This window comes from Scyliorhinus torazame, chromosome 13 (genome assembly GCF_047496885.1).
Source record: "Scyliorhinus torazame isolate Kashiwa2021f chromosome 13, sScyTor2.1, whole genome shotgun sequence".
Lineage (NCBI taxonomy): Eukaryota > Metazoa > Chordata > Chondrichthyes > Carcharhiniformes > Scyliorhinidae > Scyliorhinus > Scyliorhinus torazame.
The window spans coordinates 107,276,854-107,296,801 of record NC_092719.1 but is presented as its reverse complement, the minus strand read 5'-3'; the positions used below and the strand labels follow the sequence as shown (position 1 = coordinate 107,296,801).

At 55.8% G+C, this 19,948-nt stretch overlaps 1 protein-coding gene across 1 annotated transcript in view; it reads right to left on the bottom strand.

The window, feature by feature from the left end:
• Window positions 1-591: 591 nt before the first annotated feature.
• The window catches only part of mst1 (macrophage stimulating 1), a 261,194-nt gene continuing 241,837 nt past the window's right edge, over window positions 592-19,948 (bottom strand). The window contains exons 16-18 of the mRNA XM_072472033.1: window positions 17,972-18,078; window positions 12,762-12,901; window positions 592-1,455 (exon numbers count right to left, since the gene is read on the bottom strand). Coding sequence (XP_072328134.1) covers window positions 1,297-1,455; window positions 12,762-12,901; window positions 17,972-18,078 — 406 coding nt within the window. The 3' untranslated portion in view covers window positions 592-1,296. The remainder of the gene's footprint in view (window positions 1,456-12,761; window positions 12,902-17,971; window positions 18,079-19,948) is intronic.

The window sequence follows — 19,948 nt, the reverse complement described above, 5'->3', positions numbered from 1 at the left end:
CAGAGCATACATCAAGGAAGCAGCTTATGCTACATGAAGAAGCATAACACAACAGATGTGATTCCCGAGGTTCTGGGGGTGATAGTGGTCTTGAGTCCAGAGGTGGCGATATTTAGGCTGTTGGAAGACCCGGAGTCCAAGGGGTGAGAGAAGCCGATGTTTTGGCCTTTGCCTCCCTGATAGCCTAAGACGGATTTTGCCCGGGTCACAGGACTCGGAGCCGCCTAAAGCGGGGACATAGGTGAGAGACTTGGGGGAATTCCTGAGGCTGGAGAAGGTTAAGACCAGAGGAGATGGGTTCACCCGGAGGTGGAAGCCGTTTATTGATTTGTTTAAGGAGGTTTGAGAGGTGAGCACAGGGGAGGGAGTGGGTGTTAGTTGTTTATTGAGTTATTTGATTGTTCTTCTGATTCTATATGTATATATGCAAATGCCTTGAATAAAGATATATCTTTTTTTTAAATACCCTCTGAGATAGCTCAGCAAGTTACTCAGTTCAAGGTTATTAGTGATGGGCAACTCATGCTGGCCTTGCCTGTGATGCCCACATCCTGTCAGACATTGCAGATAATTTAGGAACTGAGAAATGGATTGTTGGTCAATATTTATTTTGGACATAAATGTTATTCGTTATCATTTTTATCCAAATGAAACTTTGGCATTGCACAACGTCTCTTGTGACAAGTTTGATGATGAGACTTAGGATGAAGTTTCACAGATGCTCTGAAACGCTCTTTAAAATTCAACATGACAAATAGTACAGCACTCCCGAGGGGATGACATTTATTATTACAATGCATTGACTGTCCTGTGTGGATATAAATGAGGAGATGTGCAGGTTAAACTGGAAGGGTATAGATGTCAGCAATTTCTAATCATGACAGAAGCACCTACTCTATGTAGCACAGGTCAAAACATGGTCACAACAACCCAGATATCAGCTACTTTAAATCTTTAAATTAATGCCTAATGCACAAAACAATGCTGATTGAAAATATGCAATTTAATCACATGCATAACTTCAGTGATTCATTAGCATCCCAAAGATAATTGATTCACTGCAACATTGATTAGCAGATCTTCGCAAAGATAAATTAATAAATATGCTCAATCGAATAACAAAGCCAGCCGTACATAACGAGACTTGAAGATTAAACTGCTTTCAGTTCTATACGGACAACCAGGAGAAGTAACATTGCATTGATAAGAGGACTGGGCCATGGGAACAACATATTCACATCATGCAGCTGAGGAATTTCTCGTTTCTCCACAGAGCCTGAGCTCTCACTGCAATGCCTAGAGTGCCATGACTTTTTTTATCCAGTCCACGAACATTGCAGCTCGGACAAAGATCCCAGGTTGATTTGGTCGACCACATCCTCGTCCAGGAATGATGACTCCCTCCAACACCCAGCATTCATGGGTAAAGCAAGCGAGGGGCCCGCCGTAATCCCGCTGAAAGGCATAAGACACAACTTTAGGTTTCATTGAAACACAAGTGACAGTTACTGCGCCCTGCACCCCGCCCGATTTGGGGAAAGGTTTCCAAACATATTTCACTCGTCTCATTCCACAAGTGGAGAAAGATTTTTCTTTTGTTTTCTATAAAATTTAGAGGGCCGGATCCTCCGTTCCTGAGACTAAGTGTTGATGTCGGGGCAGGATTCATGCACTTTCACGACAGCAAAACTGGCGCCGAACCTGAACTGATTCAGCGGCTGTGGAGGGGCTAGCACCGACACCACAGAGAACACAATCTATTCCGATGGGGGATTCACCGGGTACGTGATTGACACTCAGGAGGCTGACAACCTGCAGCTGCACATTCGCATTACAATCCCCAAACACATTTATCCCAGCCAAAAAGATGGCACTGGTTTCGCTGGAGCGCACCCATCCTGCTGATGGGTTGGCCGGGGCCAGAGGGCACCTGGGGGGAGGGGTGGCCTGGAGGGGACACCTAAATGACCCATGGTACCAGTTTCAAAGTGGGCTGTCAGCGGAACATGCAACTGCATGGCTGCCTTTCCGGCTGTGGCAATGGTGTTCGGTGCCCGTCCACCCCGACCCCCACAGCCCACTACCCCCTACTACTCCACCGGCCCTGGCAGCAGCCCCCCGGCCAGCGGCACAACTGTCAGAAAACTATGGTGATGTTGGACACTTTCCGAACCCCCTCTCTCTCCCTCAGCAGCCACCACGCTGGTTTCACAATTTTTAAAAGCACAAGTGAACTGAGCCATTGGGAGTTTGGCCCATCGGAGGTGGAGCATCACAGAGGCCCCGGACTAACCGGGTCAGGCCAGCTAATGATATACAAACGGCGTTTACTGTACGTGCATTGAGGGCCGCATTGACGTCACTGTTGAGGCGACGGAGAATTGTGATTTGCGTCAAATTGGCATCAGAACCTATTCTCCGCCAAATCGCATTTCCCGATTTCGGCGTGAGCCAACGGTGAATCCCGTCCAGTGTACCCAATTTCTTTGTGGAAGTGAGACCCACGCAGACACGGGGAGAATGTCCATATGGACAGTGACCCGGGGCTGGGATCGAAGCCGGGTCCTCGGCATCGTGAGGCCGCAGTGCGAACCACTGCACCACCTTGGACAGTGACCCGGGGCTGGGATCGAAGCCGGGTCCTCGGCATCGTGAGGCCGCAGTGCGAACCACTGCACCACCTTGGACAGTGACCCGGGGCTGGGATCGAAGCCGGGTCCTCGGCATCGTGAGGCCGCAGTGCGAACCACTGCACCACCTTGCCGCCCTGAGAAACATTTTTCTTGAATCTAAACATTGCCTTTCACTGTTCACACAGTTACCATGGGCTGGATTCTCCAATTTTGCGGCTAACTGTCGACACCGGCGTGGGAACCGGGGTGTCTTACGACAGAAAAAAACGGCGCAACCGATGCACCAATTCAGCTACTTTAAATGGGCGAGCACCTTCGCCATGTGGAACACAATCAATTCCATGGAAACAGTGCCGGTTTCGCCGGTACCGTGATTGGCGCTCATGAGGCTCACACGCTGCAGCCGCACTTCCCCCCACACACACCGTCCCTGTCAACAAGGTGGCTGGAAGGACAGCAGCGCCACGGTTCAAGGACGCTGAGCTGGACACCCTCCTGGACGCCTTGGAGAGAGAAGGTGACCCCGTACCCCGGCCCGAGAGGAAGGCTACCAGGTGCTGCCATTCACCATACTAGGCACAGGTGGGAAAGGCGCCCCCCCCCGGAGAAGACCGCACACAACCACTGGGAGCAGGAGAAGACCAGATGGGGACCACCAGATCGCCGGCCCCTCACCAGGCCTGAGCAGAGGGCACAGGACGTGGTCGGCAGCCTGGAGGAAAGGGAGGTCACCAAGGTGGAGGTTGGCAGCAGGTGAGGAAGTGAGACCCCGCTTAGTTGCAGTCCCCATGACACGTGTGTGGACCACCCCCCCACATCCCCCTCAACCCTCACCCCCCATCCCCCTCAACCCACCCCCCCACCCCTCACCCCCTCAGACCTGCACCCCCCCCCACACACCTTCGGCCTGCTGTCTAACCATACATGTCGTCTTGTGTCTTACAAGACCTGCCGGAGATGGGCGGGAACACCCGGAGGACCCCCACAAGTGCCAGTGCCGGTGCCACCCAGACGGCCGAGCACTGATGGGGAGAGCAGCCCGAACACCAGCCCACCGCCTGAGACTCAGGACACCCCCTAGCCCGGGTCGGATGATGACACTGACTTCCCGTCACTGCTGTCTCCAACACCCTCCACCATCCCAGAGACTATTACCTCGGTTGCGCACATTAGTGAAGAGGCTCCTGGGACACTATATGGTGCACACCTCACATCACATCCGGTACAGCAGGTAGAGGTAGGAGCCAGAAGGTCAGAGGGCAGGCCGGCCCAAGGAACCAGCTGCCGTCTAGACGGTTCCTGGGCTTCTAGTTATAGGGGCCTGGGCACAGACTGTATATATTTGCATATAGGGCAGCACGGTAGCACAAGTGGATAGCACTGTGGATTCACAGAGCCAGGGTCCCAGATTCGATTCCCTGCTGGGTCACTGTCTGTGCGGAGTCGGCACGTTCTCCCCGTGGCTGCGTGGGTTTCCTTCAGGTACTCCGGTTTCCTCCCACAGTCCAAAGACGTGCTTGTTAGATGGATTGGCCATGGTAAATTGCCCTCAGTGACCAAAAAGGTTAGGAGGGGTTATTGGGTTACGGGGATAGGGTGGGAGTGAGGGCTTAAGTGGGTTGGTGCAGACTCAATGGGCCGAATGGCCTCCTTCTGCACTGTAAGTTCTATGTTCTATGTTCACAATAAACACCTGTTACCATCGTTACAACATGCCTCGGTGCTCTGTCTGATGACTGTGGGGGTGGGCTGGTCCGAGCTGGCCAGGGAGGGCGGGGGGAACCTTGGGCGGACCGCGTTCCCCAACCTCCTCCCTCCCCCACCCACTACACCCCGACCGTCCCCATCATCCCCACCCCAGGGATTCGGTGCGACCTTGAGATGGACTGGCCAGCTAGCATGCAGGCATTACCCAGGTGGGCGGTGCAACTATGAGCATGAATCAGACATTGTCATACGAAGCGGAGCACCAGAGCTTATTGCAGAGCGGGTTGTCATCAGGTACCTGAACCACTTCTTCAGTACTCTGAAGCACCGCCCGATCACACTCCTGGTCGCTGTATGGGTGTTGTTGTAGCGGTCTCCGTGTCAGCCTGTGGCTTCCAGATAGGTGTCATCAGCCGCAGCGGGTAACCCCTGTCACCCAGGAGCCAACCCCTCAGCCGGTGGGGGGGGGGGGGGAGGGGGGGGTTGCCCCTCGAACATGTCAGAGATCGGCGAGTGCGTCAGGATGAAGGAATCATGCACACCGCCCGGGTAACGGGTGCAGAGGTGTATGATGTGCAGCTGATGGGTCACAGACCAGCAGGACGTTCATCGAGTGGAACCCCTTCCAGTTAGTGTAGAGCGGCCTGTTATCTGCAGCTGCCCGTACGGCGACATGCATCTCGTCCATCGCCCCCTGGACCCAGTGCACCCCGGCGATGGCAGCGAACCCCACTGCCCGGACATCCTGGTGGGCTCGGTCCACATCAAAATGGATGTATTGATCCGACTGCCCATATAAGGCCTCATGACGGCGCAGATGCACCTGTGGACCGAGGTCTGTGAGATCCTGGACAGGACCCCACTCGGCAACTGGAAGGACCCCGTTGTTTGGAAGTTCAGGCCGAACGTCATCTTAACGGTCACCAGGAGCAGGTGTCCTCCCCCATACCCCCAGGGTGCCAGGTGTGCCATCATATAGCAGATGTATCGCACTATCTCTCCGCTCAACGGAGTCTTCAACAGCATGCCCGGTCCGGCAGGTCTGTGGTAAACACCGCTAGTGATATATTGTATGTATTACGGCACTGTCCATATATTACAGGTACGACGGTAAATCCCTGCCTGCTGGCTCCGCCCAGCAGGAGGCGTATAAAAGTGTGTGCTCTCCTGCGCTGCAGCCATTCTGGTTCCAGCCACAGGAGGCACAACATCTTGTTCAATAAAGCCTCGATTGTTCCACCATTCTCGTCTCGCGGTAATTGACGGTACATCAATTTATTGAACAAGATTTTAAAAGATGGATTTCCTCATCAAACCTGATCGCCTGCAACTGAGCCCTCACGCAGCCAACGCCACGTCCACCTTCGGCCACTGGCTACCCTGCTTCGAAGGCTGCCTCAGAGCAGCCACTGAAGAACCCTTGGACCCGCAGAAGCTCCAAGTCCTCTACTCATGGGTGAGCCCTGACATTTTTCCCCTCATCCGGGATGCACCCTACTCTGAAGCGATGACGCTCCTGAAGGGACATTACGTTAAACCGGTGAATCAAGTGTACGCCAGACACCTCCTGGCCACGAGACAGCAACTCCCTGGGGAGACTCTGGACGATTTCTTACAGGCCCTACAGATCCTCGGTAGGAACTGTGACTGCCAGGCAGTTTCGGCAGTCCAACACACCGAACCTTTCATTAGAGACACTTATGTCACGGGCATGAAGTCTACGTACGTCCGCCAGTGGCTATTGGAAGGGGGTACGCTCGATCTTGCGGAGACTAGGAAGCATGCTAATTCACTAGAAGTGGCCTCCCGTAACCTGCAGTCCTACACCCCCGACCGCGCGGCACCCTCGTGGGCATCGTGGGCCCCACCAGCTGCCAACTCCAGCTCACCGCAAGACTGCGCCGTGCGGCAGCCAGCCAACCCAGGGGGGCCCAAGTGTTATTTTTGTGGACAAAGCAAACACCCCAGGCAGCATTGCCTGGCGCGGAGCGAGACCTGCAATGGGTGTGGGAAGAAAGGGCACGTTGTTTACGTTTGCCAGGCCCGATCGGTCACCGCTGTTTCCAGGCCCAGCATGTCTACATCCCCCACGTGCGACCCAAGGGCGCTGCAATCTTCCCCTCTGCAAGCCACATGCGGCCCGTGGGTGCCGCCATCTATGATGCCGCCCGGCATGTGCGCCCCGTGGGCGCCGCAATCTTCGGTCCATTTTGGACCGCGCCTCAGGACCCCTGCTCGTCTGGCCGTTCGCCGCCTACTGCTACCTCCGCCACAGCTGATCAGCCCGGAACCTCCCAGCATCTTCCGCAGCTCACCTCCATCACCCTGGATCAGTCTCGGCCCCCCAACATCGCGACCGTTACAACGACGGTGAAGATCAACGGGCACGAGACGACCTGCCTCTTTGACTCCGGGAGCACACAGAGTTTCATCCACCCCACTACGGTAAGGTGCTACTCTCTCCCAGTACACCCCGTCACCCAGAAAATCTCCCTGGCCTTCGGATCCCATTCCGTTGAAATTCCGGAGGTACTGTATCGCGACTATCACCGTCCAGGGTGTAGAGTTCAGCAACTTCCGGCTCTACGTCCTCCCCCACCTCTGCGCTGCCCTGTTGCTCGGCCTGGATTTTCAGTGCCATCTCCAAAGCCTGACTTTAAAATTCGGCGGACCCCTGCCTTACCTCACCGTCTGCGGCCTCACGACTCTTAAGGTCGATCCACCTTCCCTCTTTGCAAACCTCACCCCGGACTGCAAAACCGTCGCCACTAGGAGCAAATGGTACAGTGCCCAGGACAGGACCATCATCAGGTCGGAGGTCCAATGGCTTCTGCGGGAGGGTATCATCGAGGCCAGCAACAGCCGCTGGAAATCTCAAGTAGTGGTAGTGAATACTGGGGAGAAGCATAGGATGGTCATTGACCACAGTCAGACCATCAATCGGTACACGTAGCTCGACGCATATCTGACATGGTCAATCAGATTGCGCAGTATCGAGTCTTTTAAGCAGTAGACTTGAAGTCCGCCTACCACCAGCTCCCCATCCGCCCAGAGGACCGCCAATACACTGCGTTCAAAGCAGATGGCCGCCTCTATCACTTCCCTAGGGTTCCCTTCGGCGTTACCAATGGGGTCTCGGTCTTCCAGCGAGAGATGGACTGAATGGTTGACCGGTACGGGCTGTGGGCCACCTTCCTGTACCTAGATAACGTCACCATCTGCAGCCACGATCAGCAGGACCACGACGCAAATTCCTCCATACCGCCAAACTCCATAACCTTACCTACAATAAGGAGAAATGCGTGTTCCGCACCAACCGCTTCGCCATCCTTGGCAATGTCATGGAAAATGGAGTCCTAGGGCCTGACCCTGACCGCATGCGCCCCCTCCTGGAACTCGCTCTCCCCCACTGCCCTAATGCCCTGAAACGTTACCTGGGGTTTTTCTCATTGATGTACTATCAATTACGACAAGACGAGAGTAGAATGTAATTGAGGCTTTATTACACAGAGATGTGTGGCCTCCTACAGCAGCTTACGAAATGGCTGCTGTTCGGAGAGCGCACATATTTATACTCCGCCTCCTGGGCGGAGCCAGCAGGCAGGGATCTACCCCGTACCTGTAGTACAGGGGCCTTACCGTAATACCCATATATACAATATAATACAACAGTGGTGACTACCACATTCATCCCCTGTTAAAAATGAGTCCAGCGGGGTTGGTGGAAAACTATATACATACAGATTGGTTTTAAAATTACAGAGAAGGTTACAAATTTAGACGATCAGGCGCCTCGATCTGTTGTTGGGAGCGCCGCAGTGCTGGTGGCAACTCAGGCGTCAGCTTGGTCTTCGGTGACTTCAGGAGCGTGTCGAAATCCTTTTCATCCCCGGGTGGGAGCAAGGGGAGGACGGATTGTGCTGGAGCGGGGGCTGCAGTGGGGTGCGCCGGGGGATGGGAGGGTGGCGCCGGAGCAGGGGGGTGTGTGTGTGGGGACCCAGCTGGTGCCAGATCCCTGAGGAAGACTGTGTCTTGGCGGCTGTCGGGGTACGCCACGTTGGCGTACTGCGGGTTTGCATGGAGTAGCTGTACCCCCTCGACCAACGGGTCCGCCTAGTGGAGTCGCACATGCTTGCGAAGGAGAACGGGTCCTGGAGCTGCCAGCTACGTTGGGAGCGTAACCCCGGACGTGGACTTCCTGGGGAAGGCAAAGAGACGTTCATGGGGGGTTTCGTTGGTCACGGTTCACAGGAGCGACCGAATGGAGTGAAGTGCGTCGGGGAGGACCTCCTGCCAGCGGGAGGCCGGGGGATTTCTGGACCGTAGGGCCAGCTGGATGGCCCTCCAGACCGTCCTATTCTCCCGCTCCACCTGCCCGTTTCCTCTGGGGTTGTACCTGATCGTCCTGCTCGAGGCAATGCCCTTGTTGAGCAGGTACTGGTGCAGCTCATCGCTCATAAATGAGGATCCCCGGTCGCTGTGGACGTAGGCGGGGAAACCGAACAGAGCGAAGATGGTGTTGGCTTTGATGACCGTGGCAGAGATCATATCAGGGCATGGGGCGGCAAAGGGGAATCGGGAGTATTCGTCGACCACATTAAGGAAGTACGTGTTGCGGTCGGGGGAGGGGCCCTTTGAAGTCCACGCTGAGGCGTTCAAAGGGGCGGGAGGCCTTCACTAGATGCGTGTGGTCTGGCCGGTAGAAGTGCGGTTTGCACTCCGCGCAGACCAGGCAGTCTCTGGTGATAGCCCTGATCTCCTCAATTGAGTAGGGTAGGTTGCGGGCCTTTATGAGTGCCGAATTTCAGAGGCATGGAGGGTGCGTGAAAAGAATGCCACGGGCCTGCCTACCTGGTTGAGGGTGGCGGCCAGAACGACGTCTGATGCATCGCTCTCGACTTGGAAGGGGAGCGTCTCGTCGACCGCGTGCATCGCGGCCTTGGCGATGTCGGCCTTGATACGGTTGAAGGCCTGGTGAGCCTCGGCCGTCAGGGGGAAAATGGTGGAGTGAATGAGTGGGCGGGCCTTGTCCACATCGTTAGGGACCCACTGGGCGTAGTATGAGAAGAACCCCAGGCATCGTTTGAGGGTCTTGGGGCAGTGGAGGAGGGGGAGTTCCATGAGGGGGCGCATGCAATCGGGGTCGAGCCCTAGAACTCCATTTTGCACCTCGTAGCCGAGGATGGCTTAGCGGTTGGTGCTGAACACGCACTTCTCCTTGTTGTACATTAGGTTGAGGAGTCTGGCGGTGTGGAGGAATTTGGAAAGGTTAGCGTCGTGGTCCTGCTGGTCATGGCCGCAGATGGTGACGTTATCCAGGTACGGGAAGGTAGTCCGTACCGGTCAACCATTCGGTCCATCTCCCGTTGGAAGACCGAGACCCCATTAGTGACGCCGAAGGGAACCGATTCAAACACGGTGTACTGGTGGTCCGCCTTGCGAATGGGGAGCTGGTGGTAGGCAGATATCAGATCCACTGTCGAGAAGACCCGGTACTGTGCAATCTGATTGACCATATCAGGTATGCGTGGGAGGGGGTACGCGTCGAGCTGCGTGTACCGATTGATGGTCTGACTGTAGTCAATGGCCATCCTGTTTTTCTCCCCAGTTTTCACAACTACCACTTGGGCTCTCCAGGGGCTGTTGCTGGCCTCGATAATGCCTTCCCGCAGCAACCGCTGGACCTCGGACCTGATGGAGGTCCTGTCCTGGGCACTGTACCGTCTGCTCCTGGTGGCGACGAGTTTGCAATCCGGGGTGAGGTTTGCAAACAGAGAAGGCTGTTCGACCTTAAGGGTCATGAGGCCGCACACAGTAAGGTGTGGTAGGGGCTCGCCGAATTTCAGGGTTGGACTTTGGAGATTGCACTGGAAGTCCAGGCCGAGTAGCAAGGCAGCGCAGAGGTTGGGGAGGACGTAGAGCCGGAAGGCGCGGAACTCTACGCCCTGGATGGTGAGGGTGGCGTGCAGTACACCCGGATCTCCATGGAGTGGATCTGGAGGCCAGGGAGATTCGTTGGGTAATGGGGTGTACCGCGAGGGAACAGCGCCTTACCGTATCGGGGTGGATGAAGCTCTCTGTGCTCCCGGAGTCAAGAAGGCAAGGTGTCCTGTGGCCATCGACCTTTACCGTCGTCGACGCGGTTGCGAGGTTGTGCGGTCGAGACTGGTCGATCGTGATGGAGGCGAGCTGTTGCTGGTGTTGGAAGGCCCTGGTTGGTCAGCAGGCGATGAGCGGCCCGATGAGGTGCCCGATGAGCAGGGTTCCTGAGGCAGGGAAGATGGCGGCGCCCACGGGCCGCACGTGGTCTGAGACGAGGAAAATGGCGGCTCCCACGGGTCGCATGTGGGGGGTGCAGGAACAATGGACCTAGTTATGGTGGCGATCGAGCGGGCCTGGCACACAGCAGCAAAATGTCCTTTCTTCCCGCAGGCCTTGCAGAGTGCGCTCCGCGCCAGGCAGCGCTGCCGGGGGTGCTTTGTCTGTCCACAGAAGTAGCACTTGAGTCCCCTGGGGTTGGTTGGCTGCCTCGCGGCGCAGGCTTGGGGTTGGCTGGGGGCAGTCGCTGGTGGGATCCACGATGGGGTGTTCGCTGGTGGGGTCCACGATGTCCAGGAGTGGGGGGGGGCCGTGCGGTCGGGGGTGTACGCTCGTACATTACGGGAGGCAACCGTTAGTGAGATCGCGAGTTTCTTGGTCGTCGCGAGGTCGAGGGTAGCCCCTTCTAAGAGGTGCTGGCGGATGTATGCCGACCCTATGCCCGTAACAAAAGCGTCCCTAATTAGGAGTTCGGAATGTTCAACGGCCGAAACGGCCTGGCAATCGTAGTCTCTCGCCAGGGCGTGCAAGGCACTCCAGAACTCTTCCACAGATTTACCGGGGAGTTGATGCCGCATGGACAGGAGGTGCCTGGCGTAGAGCTTGTTGGTCTGCTGAGTGTAGTTCTCTTTCAGTAGCGCCGTGTCCTCAGCGTAGGTAGGCGCGTCCCAGATGAGGGGAAAGATATCGGAGCTCAGCCGCGTATACAGGATCTGGAGCTTCTGTGCCTCTGAGGCTGCAGGCAATCCGGCTTGATGCGGAGGTCCATCGTTGTAAAATCTCTGCTTAATAAATTGATGCACTATCAATTACAACGAGACGAGAGTAGAGAGTAATCGAGAGTAAGCCTCCTGCAGCTGCTGCCGAAATGGCTGCAGCTCGGTGAGCACACACATTTATACTCCGCCGACTGGGCGGAGCAATCAGGCAGGGTTTTACCCCCGTATCTGTAGTACAGGAGCCTTACCGTATTATATCTTGTATGTGATATATACAACAGTGGTGACTACCACAATTACGTCTTCACTCTAGCTGTTCTCCACACACCACTAACTAAAGAAAGAACGCAAAACACCTCTTGTGTAGCTCTTGTTAGTGTTTCCATCTCGTGATCATCTGTCTGTACTTACTTTACATTCACTGAACATGTATTAACACATACAGGGATTGCTATACCCCCCCACTCGTCCGGTCCTGGCAGGGGCCCCCCCACCCCCGCCAGCACGGTCAGTGTCTGCGCCAGCAGCCCGCAGTCGATCTTCTCCGTGTCCTAACTCTTCTGTGTTTCTGTCAGCAGCGACCACACCAGGTTCATGATTTTTGAAACCACAAGTGAACTGTGCCATCGGGAGAATCGCAGAGGCCCCGGAGAATACCGGGTCAGGCTCGCTAATGATATGTAAACGGCATTTAATCGGCGGATGGCGCATTAACGCCATTTTCAGGGTGCCGAGTATTGCAATTTGTTGTCAAACCGGCACCTACCACGATTTTGGCATCAGTGGCTTTTCTCCACCCAATCGCGTTTTCCGATTTCGGCTAACAGAGAATCCCACCCAAAATGTTTTTGTTTCATGTGTGATGCTTTTGTTGATAAATCATGCACGTGGATAACCTACACCTGCAAATGAGAGTGCATGTTATTTTTTTCTATGAAAGGGGGGGATGTTTGGCGAAATATCTTTGTTCACTATTTTCTTTCTGCACGGTAGCTTGTCATGGTCATGTGATCTTTGGATGTCACCTTTCATTCCGGTTGTAGCCATTTTACTCGCCACGTGGAACAGACACCATTCTGATTGAGCATCACACATTGTCTGCGGGATAGTTTCAGTAACACCGCCAACAAGAACTCCTTGTTCAGTGAAAGCTAAACGCAGAATGAAGCTCCCCCTACACTGTCTTATTCTGCATGCGGAGGCCATGTGTAAAATGGATTAAATGGATAACAAAGTGCAATCTGTTAAAATAATCCAAACTCAAATACCGTCACTAGGACTCTGGGCTGAGGTTTGACTCGAGACCTCGCCGGGGCTCTGTCTGCAGTCCTCCTTCATCTGCTGTCACTGGTCATTACAATTTGCTGCTGTCCTAGTTTCTTACCTCACAGGCTCCAGCTCCCCTCTCCAGAGTGCCAGCACAGATCTCTGTCTCAGGAAGGCGGCCTCTGTAATACTGGTTACACCTCTTGTTACTCATCACTGGCACCGTCAGGATGTTCAGAACATTATCATTTCCTGTACCTACACATGCAGAGGAGAAATGAGGTCAGACAAAGGTACGCCGCACGATTCTCCGGAAAACTTTGTAAGTTGTTTTGTGCCGGGTTTTTCAGGGAGATTCCTGACGGCTCTGCCGGCGAGTTCCCCACCGCTATTCAATGATAGGTTGGGCGGGAATCTCTGGCCGCGTTGGGCTCTCGCTTGAGCGTAATACGGCCAGAGAATGCCAGGAGAGGCCTCCAGCAAGCCTCCCGACAGCCTCCATACCTCCCGAGATTCTCCGAAGTCCCGTGAGACTTCGGAGTCGGAGCCCCGCTCCAAATGCGCGGGACCGAATGATGCTCGCGGAGGTAGGTTGAAAACCGACTTACGACCTACCTGCGCGGGATCCAGTAGCCTCGCGTGAGGCTTCAGCCTCCCCGGGGAGGCATCAGCCAGGCGTCAATCAGTGCTGGTCCACACAAACATGGACCAGGCGAAACGGCACCTGGGGGGTCTCTCGGGTCACCGGAGACTGCTGGGTGGTCAGGGTCAGTGCATGGTGGCCTCCTTCCCCCCCCGGAACGTGGGCACATTGGCACTGCCCAGCTGGCACCTTGGCACTGCCACCCTGGCACTGCTGAGATGCCTGGATGGCACTGCCAAGCCACCAGGAGCATTGCCTGGGTGGCAGGGTGGCTGTGCAAGGGTCGAGTGCCAGGGTGGCACTGCCAAGGGTCAGGGGCGAGGGGGGGGGCACGCCAATAAAATGAGGATGGAGGGGGTTTGAAGGGTGTGGGGAGTGAAGGGCAGGTTAGTAGGGGCCACAGGGTGATTGGGTGGGGGTCCAAGAAGGAAGGGGGTGCTGTAAAGGGGCTTGGGGGATGTGAAGAGGGGGGACCCCATAGCGGGGTGTCCTAACTTGGAGCAGGTGGGGTAGTGCCCATGTGTGTGGGGAGTGACACTGCCCATGGGTGGGTGTGTGGGGGACCCACAAGCTCTCTTAGAGATAGGGGGACCCTTTCAAAATGGCGGCCCGATCTCTGAGTTCAGCTCCCCAGTGCTAAAAAAAATTCTAAGGAAAGATTTCCAAGTGCTGTAACGAGCGGGAATTGTCAGGTGTTTCCCAGCGCTCGGCCTGGTGAGGCCGGCAGCACTATTCAATGTTAATTGGTCCACTTAACGCGGCATCCCGGGCTTCTCACCCGGAAAGCCGGCTCGCCAGCTGATTCGCCAGTACCGCGCTCGCCAGCCCCCGTTAACAACGGCGAGCAGCACTTAGGCTGCACTTGCTCGGCCAACCCCATCCAGCTCACAACAACAGCACCGAGGAGACCGGCCCCAAGATCCGGGGATGCCGACCTGGGGAGGTTCCTGGATGTGGTGGAGACCAGGAGGGATGACCTGTTCCACCCTGGGGTCCCGGAGGGTGAGCCACAAGGCAGCCAGCGCTGCCTGGGACCAGGTGGGAGCAGCTCTGAGCTTGGGGAGTGTGACCAGGATGACCGGCCTCCATTGTCGGAAGAAGGTCAACGACCGACACCGGGCAGCACGAGTGAGTAGACACCAACACCCCACCCCCAACCCCCAAGGGAGCATCCATCCCCCCAACTCCCTCAGGCGACCCCCAAACCTCCCTCCACCCCCCTTCAACCCTCCCTTCATCCCCCTTCAACCCTCCCTCCTCCCCAACCCTCCCTTCACGCCTCTCTTCCCCCCACCCCCCACGACTGTGCACCACGCATGTGTCTAATGATGCCCTCTCTGTGCCTCCTCAGTAAAAGCTCTCCCATAATCAGCGGGAGAGGGCCCAGACTGGCGGTGGGGTGCCGGACTTGAGAATCCTCACCTCCTTCGAGGAGCGGGCCCTGGAGGTGACAGGTGTGGCCGAGGTCAGGGCGGTCACCAACGCGGAGTCTGACTGACGCTGCAGAGGTGAGAAATCACCGGGCCCCGCCGGAGGACCTGTCAAACGTGAGTAGTGATTGCCTTACTGACCCACCCCTCCCACTGACCACATGTCCATTCTCCCGCAGGTCCTCCAGCCGACTGCACTGGCCCACCCTGGGTGGCCCCCTCTCCTGACTCCAAGGGGAACACCTCGGAGGAGAGCTCTGAGGAGGTAACTGTCACAGTCGCGGCACAGCTGTCATCCCCACCCTCCACCAACGCTGATACACACACCTCGGTGGGAAATGTTAGTGGTCAGGCTTCCGGGGCACAATCTGGTGAGCACCACACTGCTGATGATGTACATCTGGTGGAGGCACAAACCCCCAGGCGGGACAGCAGTTGTTGGTCTGCTGGGTCCCTGGACCCGGCTGGGTCCCAGCCTGCTGCTGAGCCTCTGGAACAGAGTTACCCGGGGCTGATGGGGATGATAGGGAGCAACCTGAGCGTTCAGAGGGAGATGTCAGCATCACTCCAGCAGATCCATAGCCGATTGGAGGAATCCCAGAGGCTATGGGCGCAGGAGATGGCGCCGGCAATGAGTGGCACAGAGGCCAACACTGCTAGGGTGGCAACCACAGTGGAGAGCCTGGTGCACGATGTTGGCACCATTAGTGACGGTGTCCATGCTTTGCGCTGAGGGTCTCGGCAGTATGTCTGCCTCACTGAGGGATGTCACCCAGTACCAGGCCGACTTTGTTGAGGTTCTGCGGGACATGTCCCGCTCTCAGATGGGAATGGCTGAGGCGCTGCGGAGCTTGTCCCAGTCGCAGGTGGACTGAGGCACTGCAGGGCATGGCCTGGTCACTGGGGGATGTTCCCCAGTCACTGAGGAGCATCGCTGAGGGCGTTGACACAATGGTGCGGACCATGGGGAGCCACCAGGGCTGGCAGAGCCAGATGATGCAGGGACATCCGGGTCTCGAACCAGCTGGCCCTCCGTCCCAAGCTGAACCCTAGGGCCCTATGGGCACCGACTGGGAGGAGGGGGCGCTGAGTGCCAACCTGGAACTGTCCCATTGGTTGCCTCCACCTCAGATGTGCATGCTGGGGAAACACTGAGACGTAGTGGTAGAGATAGGAGGGCCAAGCATGTTGAGCATCAGAGGGCCCTGGGATAGGGGAAAGGGGTTAGGTAGGGGGTGGGGAGGGGATGGCACTATTGAAAATGGGGTATTGTACAGCACATTAAACAACTCTTTGCACAAACATTATGATGCCTCTGTCACTTTTTTCGGCAATGCGGGCTTAGCCCCGAACCCTTTGCCTGTTTCTCCAGGCAACCCCCCCTCCTCGTGGCACCCACCCACCCTCTGGCCGTGATTCACGACCCGGGAGCGGTGTCCCATCCCATGGGTGTTCGGATGTTGGCTGCTGCGTGTGTGGTGTTGACTCCCACGCAGTGTCCAGGCATCAAGGTTTGATTGGAATGTTAGGCAATAACTCCCACATGCCACACGACCCGCCTGCCCGCCTACCCACGGTAACCTACCTTGGCATGTGTCAAGTGCTCACTTAACCACGATTGCCAATTCCCTATTAGCGACTGCCTTCAGCCGCGCAGCCAGAGACCTCAGACGTCAGTGGGGGTTATGGGTGATCCGTGGAGCAGATGGGCAGGGATAGGGGTTGCCCCCAACATGCGATTGGGATCCAAGGGTTGGCATGGTAGTGCCGTGAGCAATTGCCACCCCCCAATGCATCCACCCCCAACCTCCCATGGCGGCACACCCGTGTGGAGGGCCCCACCACCTCCCTGCCGAGGCAGGGAATCGAGGGAGGCTGGTGGATGCTGGGTAAATTTGCCGAAGCCGATTAAAAACCAGCTTTGGTGCCCGCTGTCTGGTCCTGCCCCTCGTGGACGGGATTCCGACTCTGACGCCTCATGGGACCTGGGTGAATCCCACAAGGCGTGAAGACTGTCGGGAAGCCTGCGAGAGGGCTCTTCCGGCATTCACCGGACGCACCGCGCTCAAGCTGCCGGTGGATTGCGCCCCAAGGAACTAGTATAGGGGGCGCAATTCTCCCATCGGGAGACTAAGTCCCGACGCTGGAGTGAAAAGCGGAGTGTTTCACTCCGGCGTCGGAGGCCGTTCCCAGCCCCCTATTCTCCTGCCCCCGGGGGGCTTGGAGCGACGGCGCGTCATTTACGCGTAAAAGCGGCGCCGCGAAAATGACGCGATCGGCGTCGCGTAAATGCGTCACCCGCGCATGCGCGTTTGCCGTCCTCCCCGCGGCCGCCCCGCAAGGAGATGGCGGATCGATCTTGCGGGGCAGCAGAGGAAAGGAGGTCCTCCTTCAGAGACGCCGGCCGGCCGATCAGTGGGCATCGATCGCGGGCCAGACCCCTTTTGAGCCCCCCCCCCGGTGCAGGAACCCCCCTCGTCCCCCCACAGGCCGCCCCCCCCCCCCAACGTTCCCGCGCTGTTCCTATCGTCAGCGACCAGGTGTGGATGGCGCCGGCGGGAACCTGTCGTGTTGGGCAGGCCACTCGGCCCATCCGGGCCGGAGAATCGCCGCTCGGCCATTACCAACGGCAAGCGGCGATTCTCTGAGCGGCCAGCCGTGATTCACGCCGCGCCGGTTTGGGGGGGGGGGCGGTGGGAGAATCGCGCGCGGGCGTCGGGACGGCGTGGCAGGACTCGCGCGGTGCCCGGGCGATTCTCCCACCCGGCGTGGGGGGGGGGGGGTGAGAATTCTGCCCAGGGACTTGGTCCAACAGGTTGTGTGACAATAACGATCTGGATCATCAAACCTTCCTGGTATGTATTACAAAGTCTCATCTCATAATTCCACACCAGGCAGCCCCAGTATTCACCTCACGCTCACTGTGCCAGCCTCTGCCAATACTACAGATCCACACATTGGAAATGCTGTACACAGCTAGCTTGTTCAGTGCACCAACAGAACGGTTGCCCATGTGTTGAGGGTGCAGCATTGTGCTATTAGTAATTCATTTAACTGAACCCATCTCTGGATTCTGCTTCTGAAATGATTGGGTAGGATTTCAGTTTGTGAGCACCATCACCAGCAATGGAGCAAGATAACTCCTTTTCATTCCCCTGCGTTGCTAGTTTGAACTGGTTCAAATCACCATGATAGGCCCATGTCCGACACAAGAGCAGTTTGAACTCTTACCAGAGTGTTGGAAGCTGTCCTCACCTTGTGTCTCTCCCCAACCTGCTATCTCACAGGTTGTGGCTTCAGGAACTATGTACCCCTGAGGGGGTAAACAGATCAAAGCAACCCGAGCATTCAATGTGGCAGGCCTGTAAGGGCAGAAAAAATCACAGAGTATCAGATATCGGTGTAAAAGAGCATCTAGTGTTGACCAGGAAGACTTGAGCACATAATCCAGGCTGATACTGCAGTGCTGCACTGCTGGAAGTGTCATCCATTCAGCTGCCCCCTCAGCTGAATGTAAAAGATCCTGTGGGACAATTCGAGTAAGAGCAGGAGAGTGTTCCCGGGTGCTGTGGCCAATATTTAGCCTCAGCCAACATCACTGTCACAAATTATCTGGCCATTATTTCATTGCTCTTTGTGGGGACTTGCTGTGCATAAATTGTCTGCTGACTTTCCCATATCATAACAGTGACTACACTTCAAAAAGTCCGTATTGGTTGTAAACGGATGGAAAGCAGCCTGAGATTACAGAGGGCCATATATCATTTCAAGTCCTTTTCTAACATGCAGATTCTGAAATCGAGTTTGTTGTGCGTCCAGATCCCACACCTTCACCTTGCAATTCCTCAATCCTCTCTTAGTACTTTCAATGTATTGATCAGCAGTGCTTCCAGAAACTTCACTTTTGAAACTACCAGACTCCCTCGCCAGTTCTCCAGGACCCCAAGAAGCCGCATTGTCCTCCTTGTCCTTGAATCAAGTCCCATCAATTCTCAATACTCTCCCAGTGTCACCCGCCCCTGCCACACTCTGTCCCTCGTACTGACAGTCACAACCCGCGACCTTCTATCCCCAGAACAGACAACCCTGGCTACCCTCTAACACTATCACCGAGGTACCCTGCTCTCTCTGGGGACATCCTCAACATTGAGAGTGGGTTGATTTACTCAACGGTAATTTTGAGAACGATTTAATTTTTCTTCAAATGATCTATTTCAGTCATTGGGTTCGTTGAGCTTGACTACGTGTCACATCAATCCCAGTATTCCTTATTTTTGCTCTAAACTCAATTAAAATAAATATATATTCTCAACGACATAAAAGCATTTCCAGGGCTTAAGCATCTTTATGTAAAAGTTTAAAATTGTGTAAGTGATGATCTTCTGAGCATTTCTTGATGGAATTATTTTTACAGGCAGAGTTTCATTAAACAATCACACTCCTGAGGTACTGAGTGTTTAAAAGGCAGCAACAAACTGAGAATGTCGACTGATGTAGGGATACCTGTGACTGCCTGATGTACCGTCAATTACCACGAGACGAGAATGGTGAAACAATCGAGGCTTTATTTCACAAGATGTTGTGCCTCCTGCAGCTGGAACCAGAATGGGAGCAGCACAGGAGTGCAGACACTTTTATACGCCGCCTGCTGGGCGTAATACATGCAATGTTACTAGTGGTGTTTACCACAATCACCCCCTGTTTAAAAAAGAATCCGGCGGGGGTGAAGAAAAACATTACAGATTGAGTCTGTCGGGGGCTCTGACCCTCCGCTGCGATCACCTCAGTCCTGGTGGTGATGTGGGCGCCGACGTGGTCACCTGCGACTCTGGGAGCGTGTTGTCCTCTTCTTCGTCACCCTTTAGTGGATCCGGTGAGGGGACGGATCCTGCTGGGGTGGGGGCTGTGGTGAGGTTCGCTGGTGGGAGATTGGGTGGCGCAGGGGTGAATGAGGCAACCGGGGGGTGAAGGAACGGTATCAGGTCGGGGGTTGTGGGTGGGGACCCAGCGGATGCCAGGCCCCGGAGGGAGATTGTGTCCTGTCGTCTGTGGGGGTGTTCCACGTAGGCGTACTGCAGGTTTGCATGGAGGAGGTGGACTTTCTCAACCAAGGGATCCGATTTATGGCTCCGCACATGCTTCCGCAGGAGGACAGGCCCAGGAACTGTCAGCCATGTTGGGAGTGAGTCCCCGGAGGTGGATTTCCTGGGGAAGGCAAACACACGTTCGTGC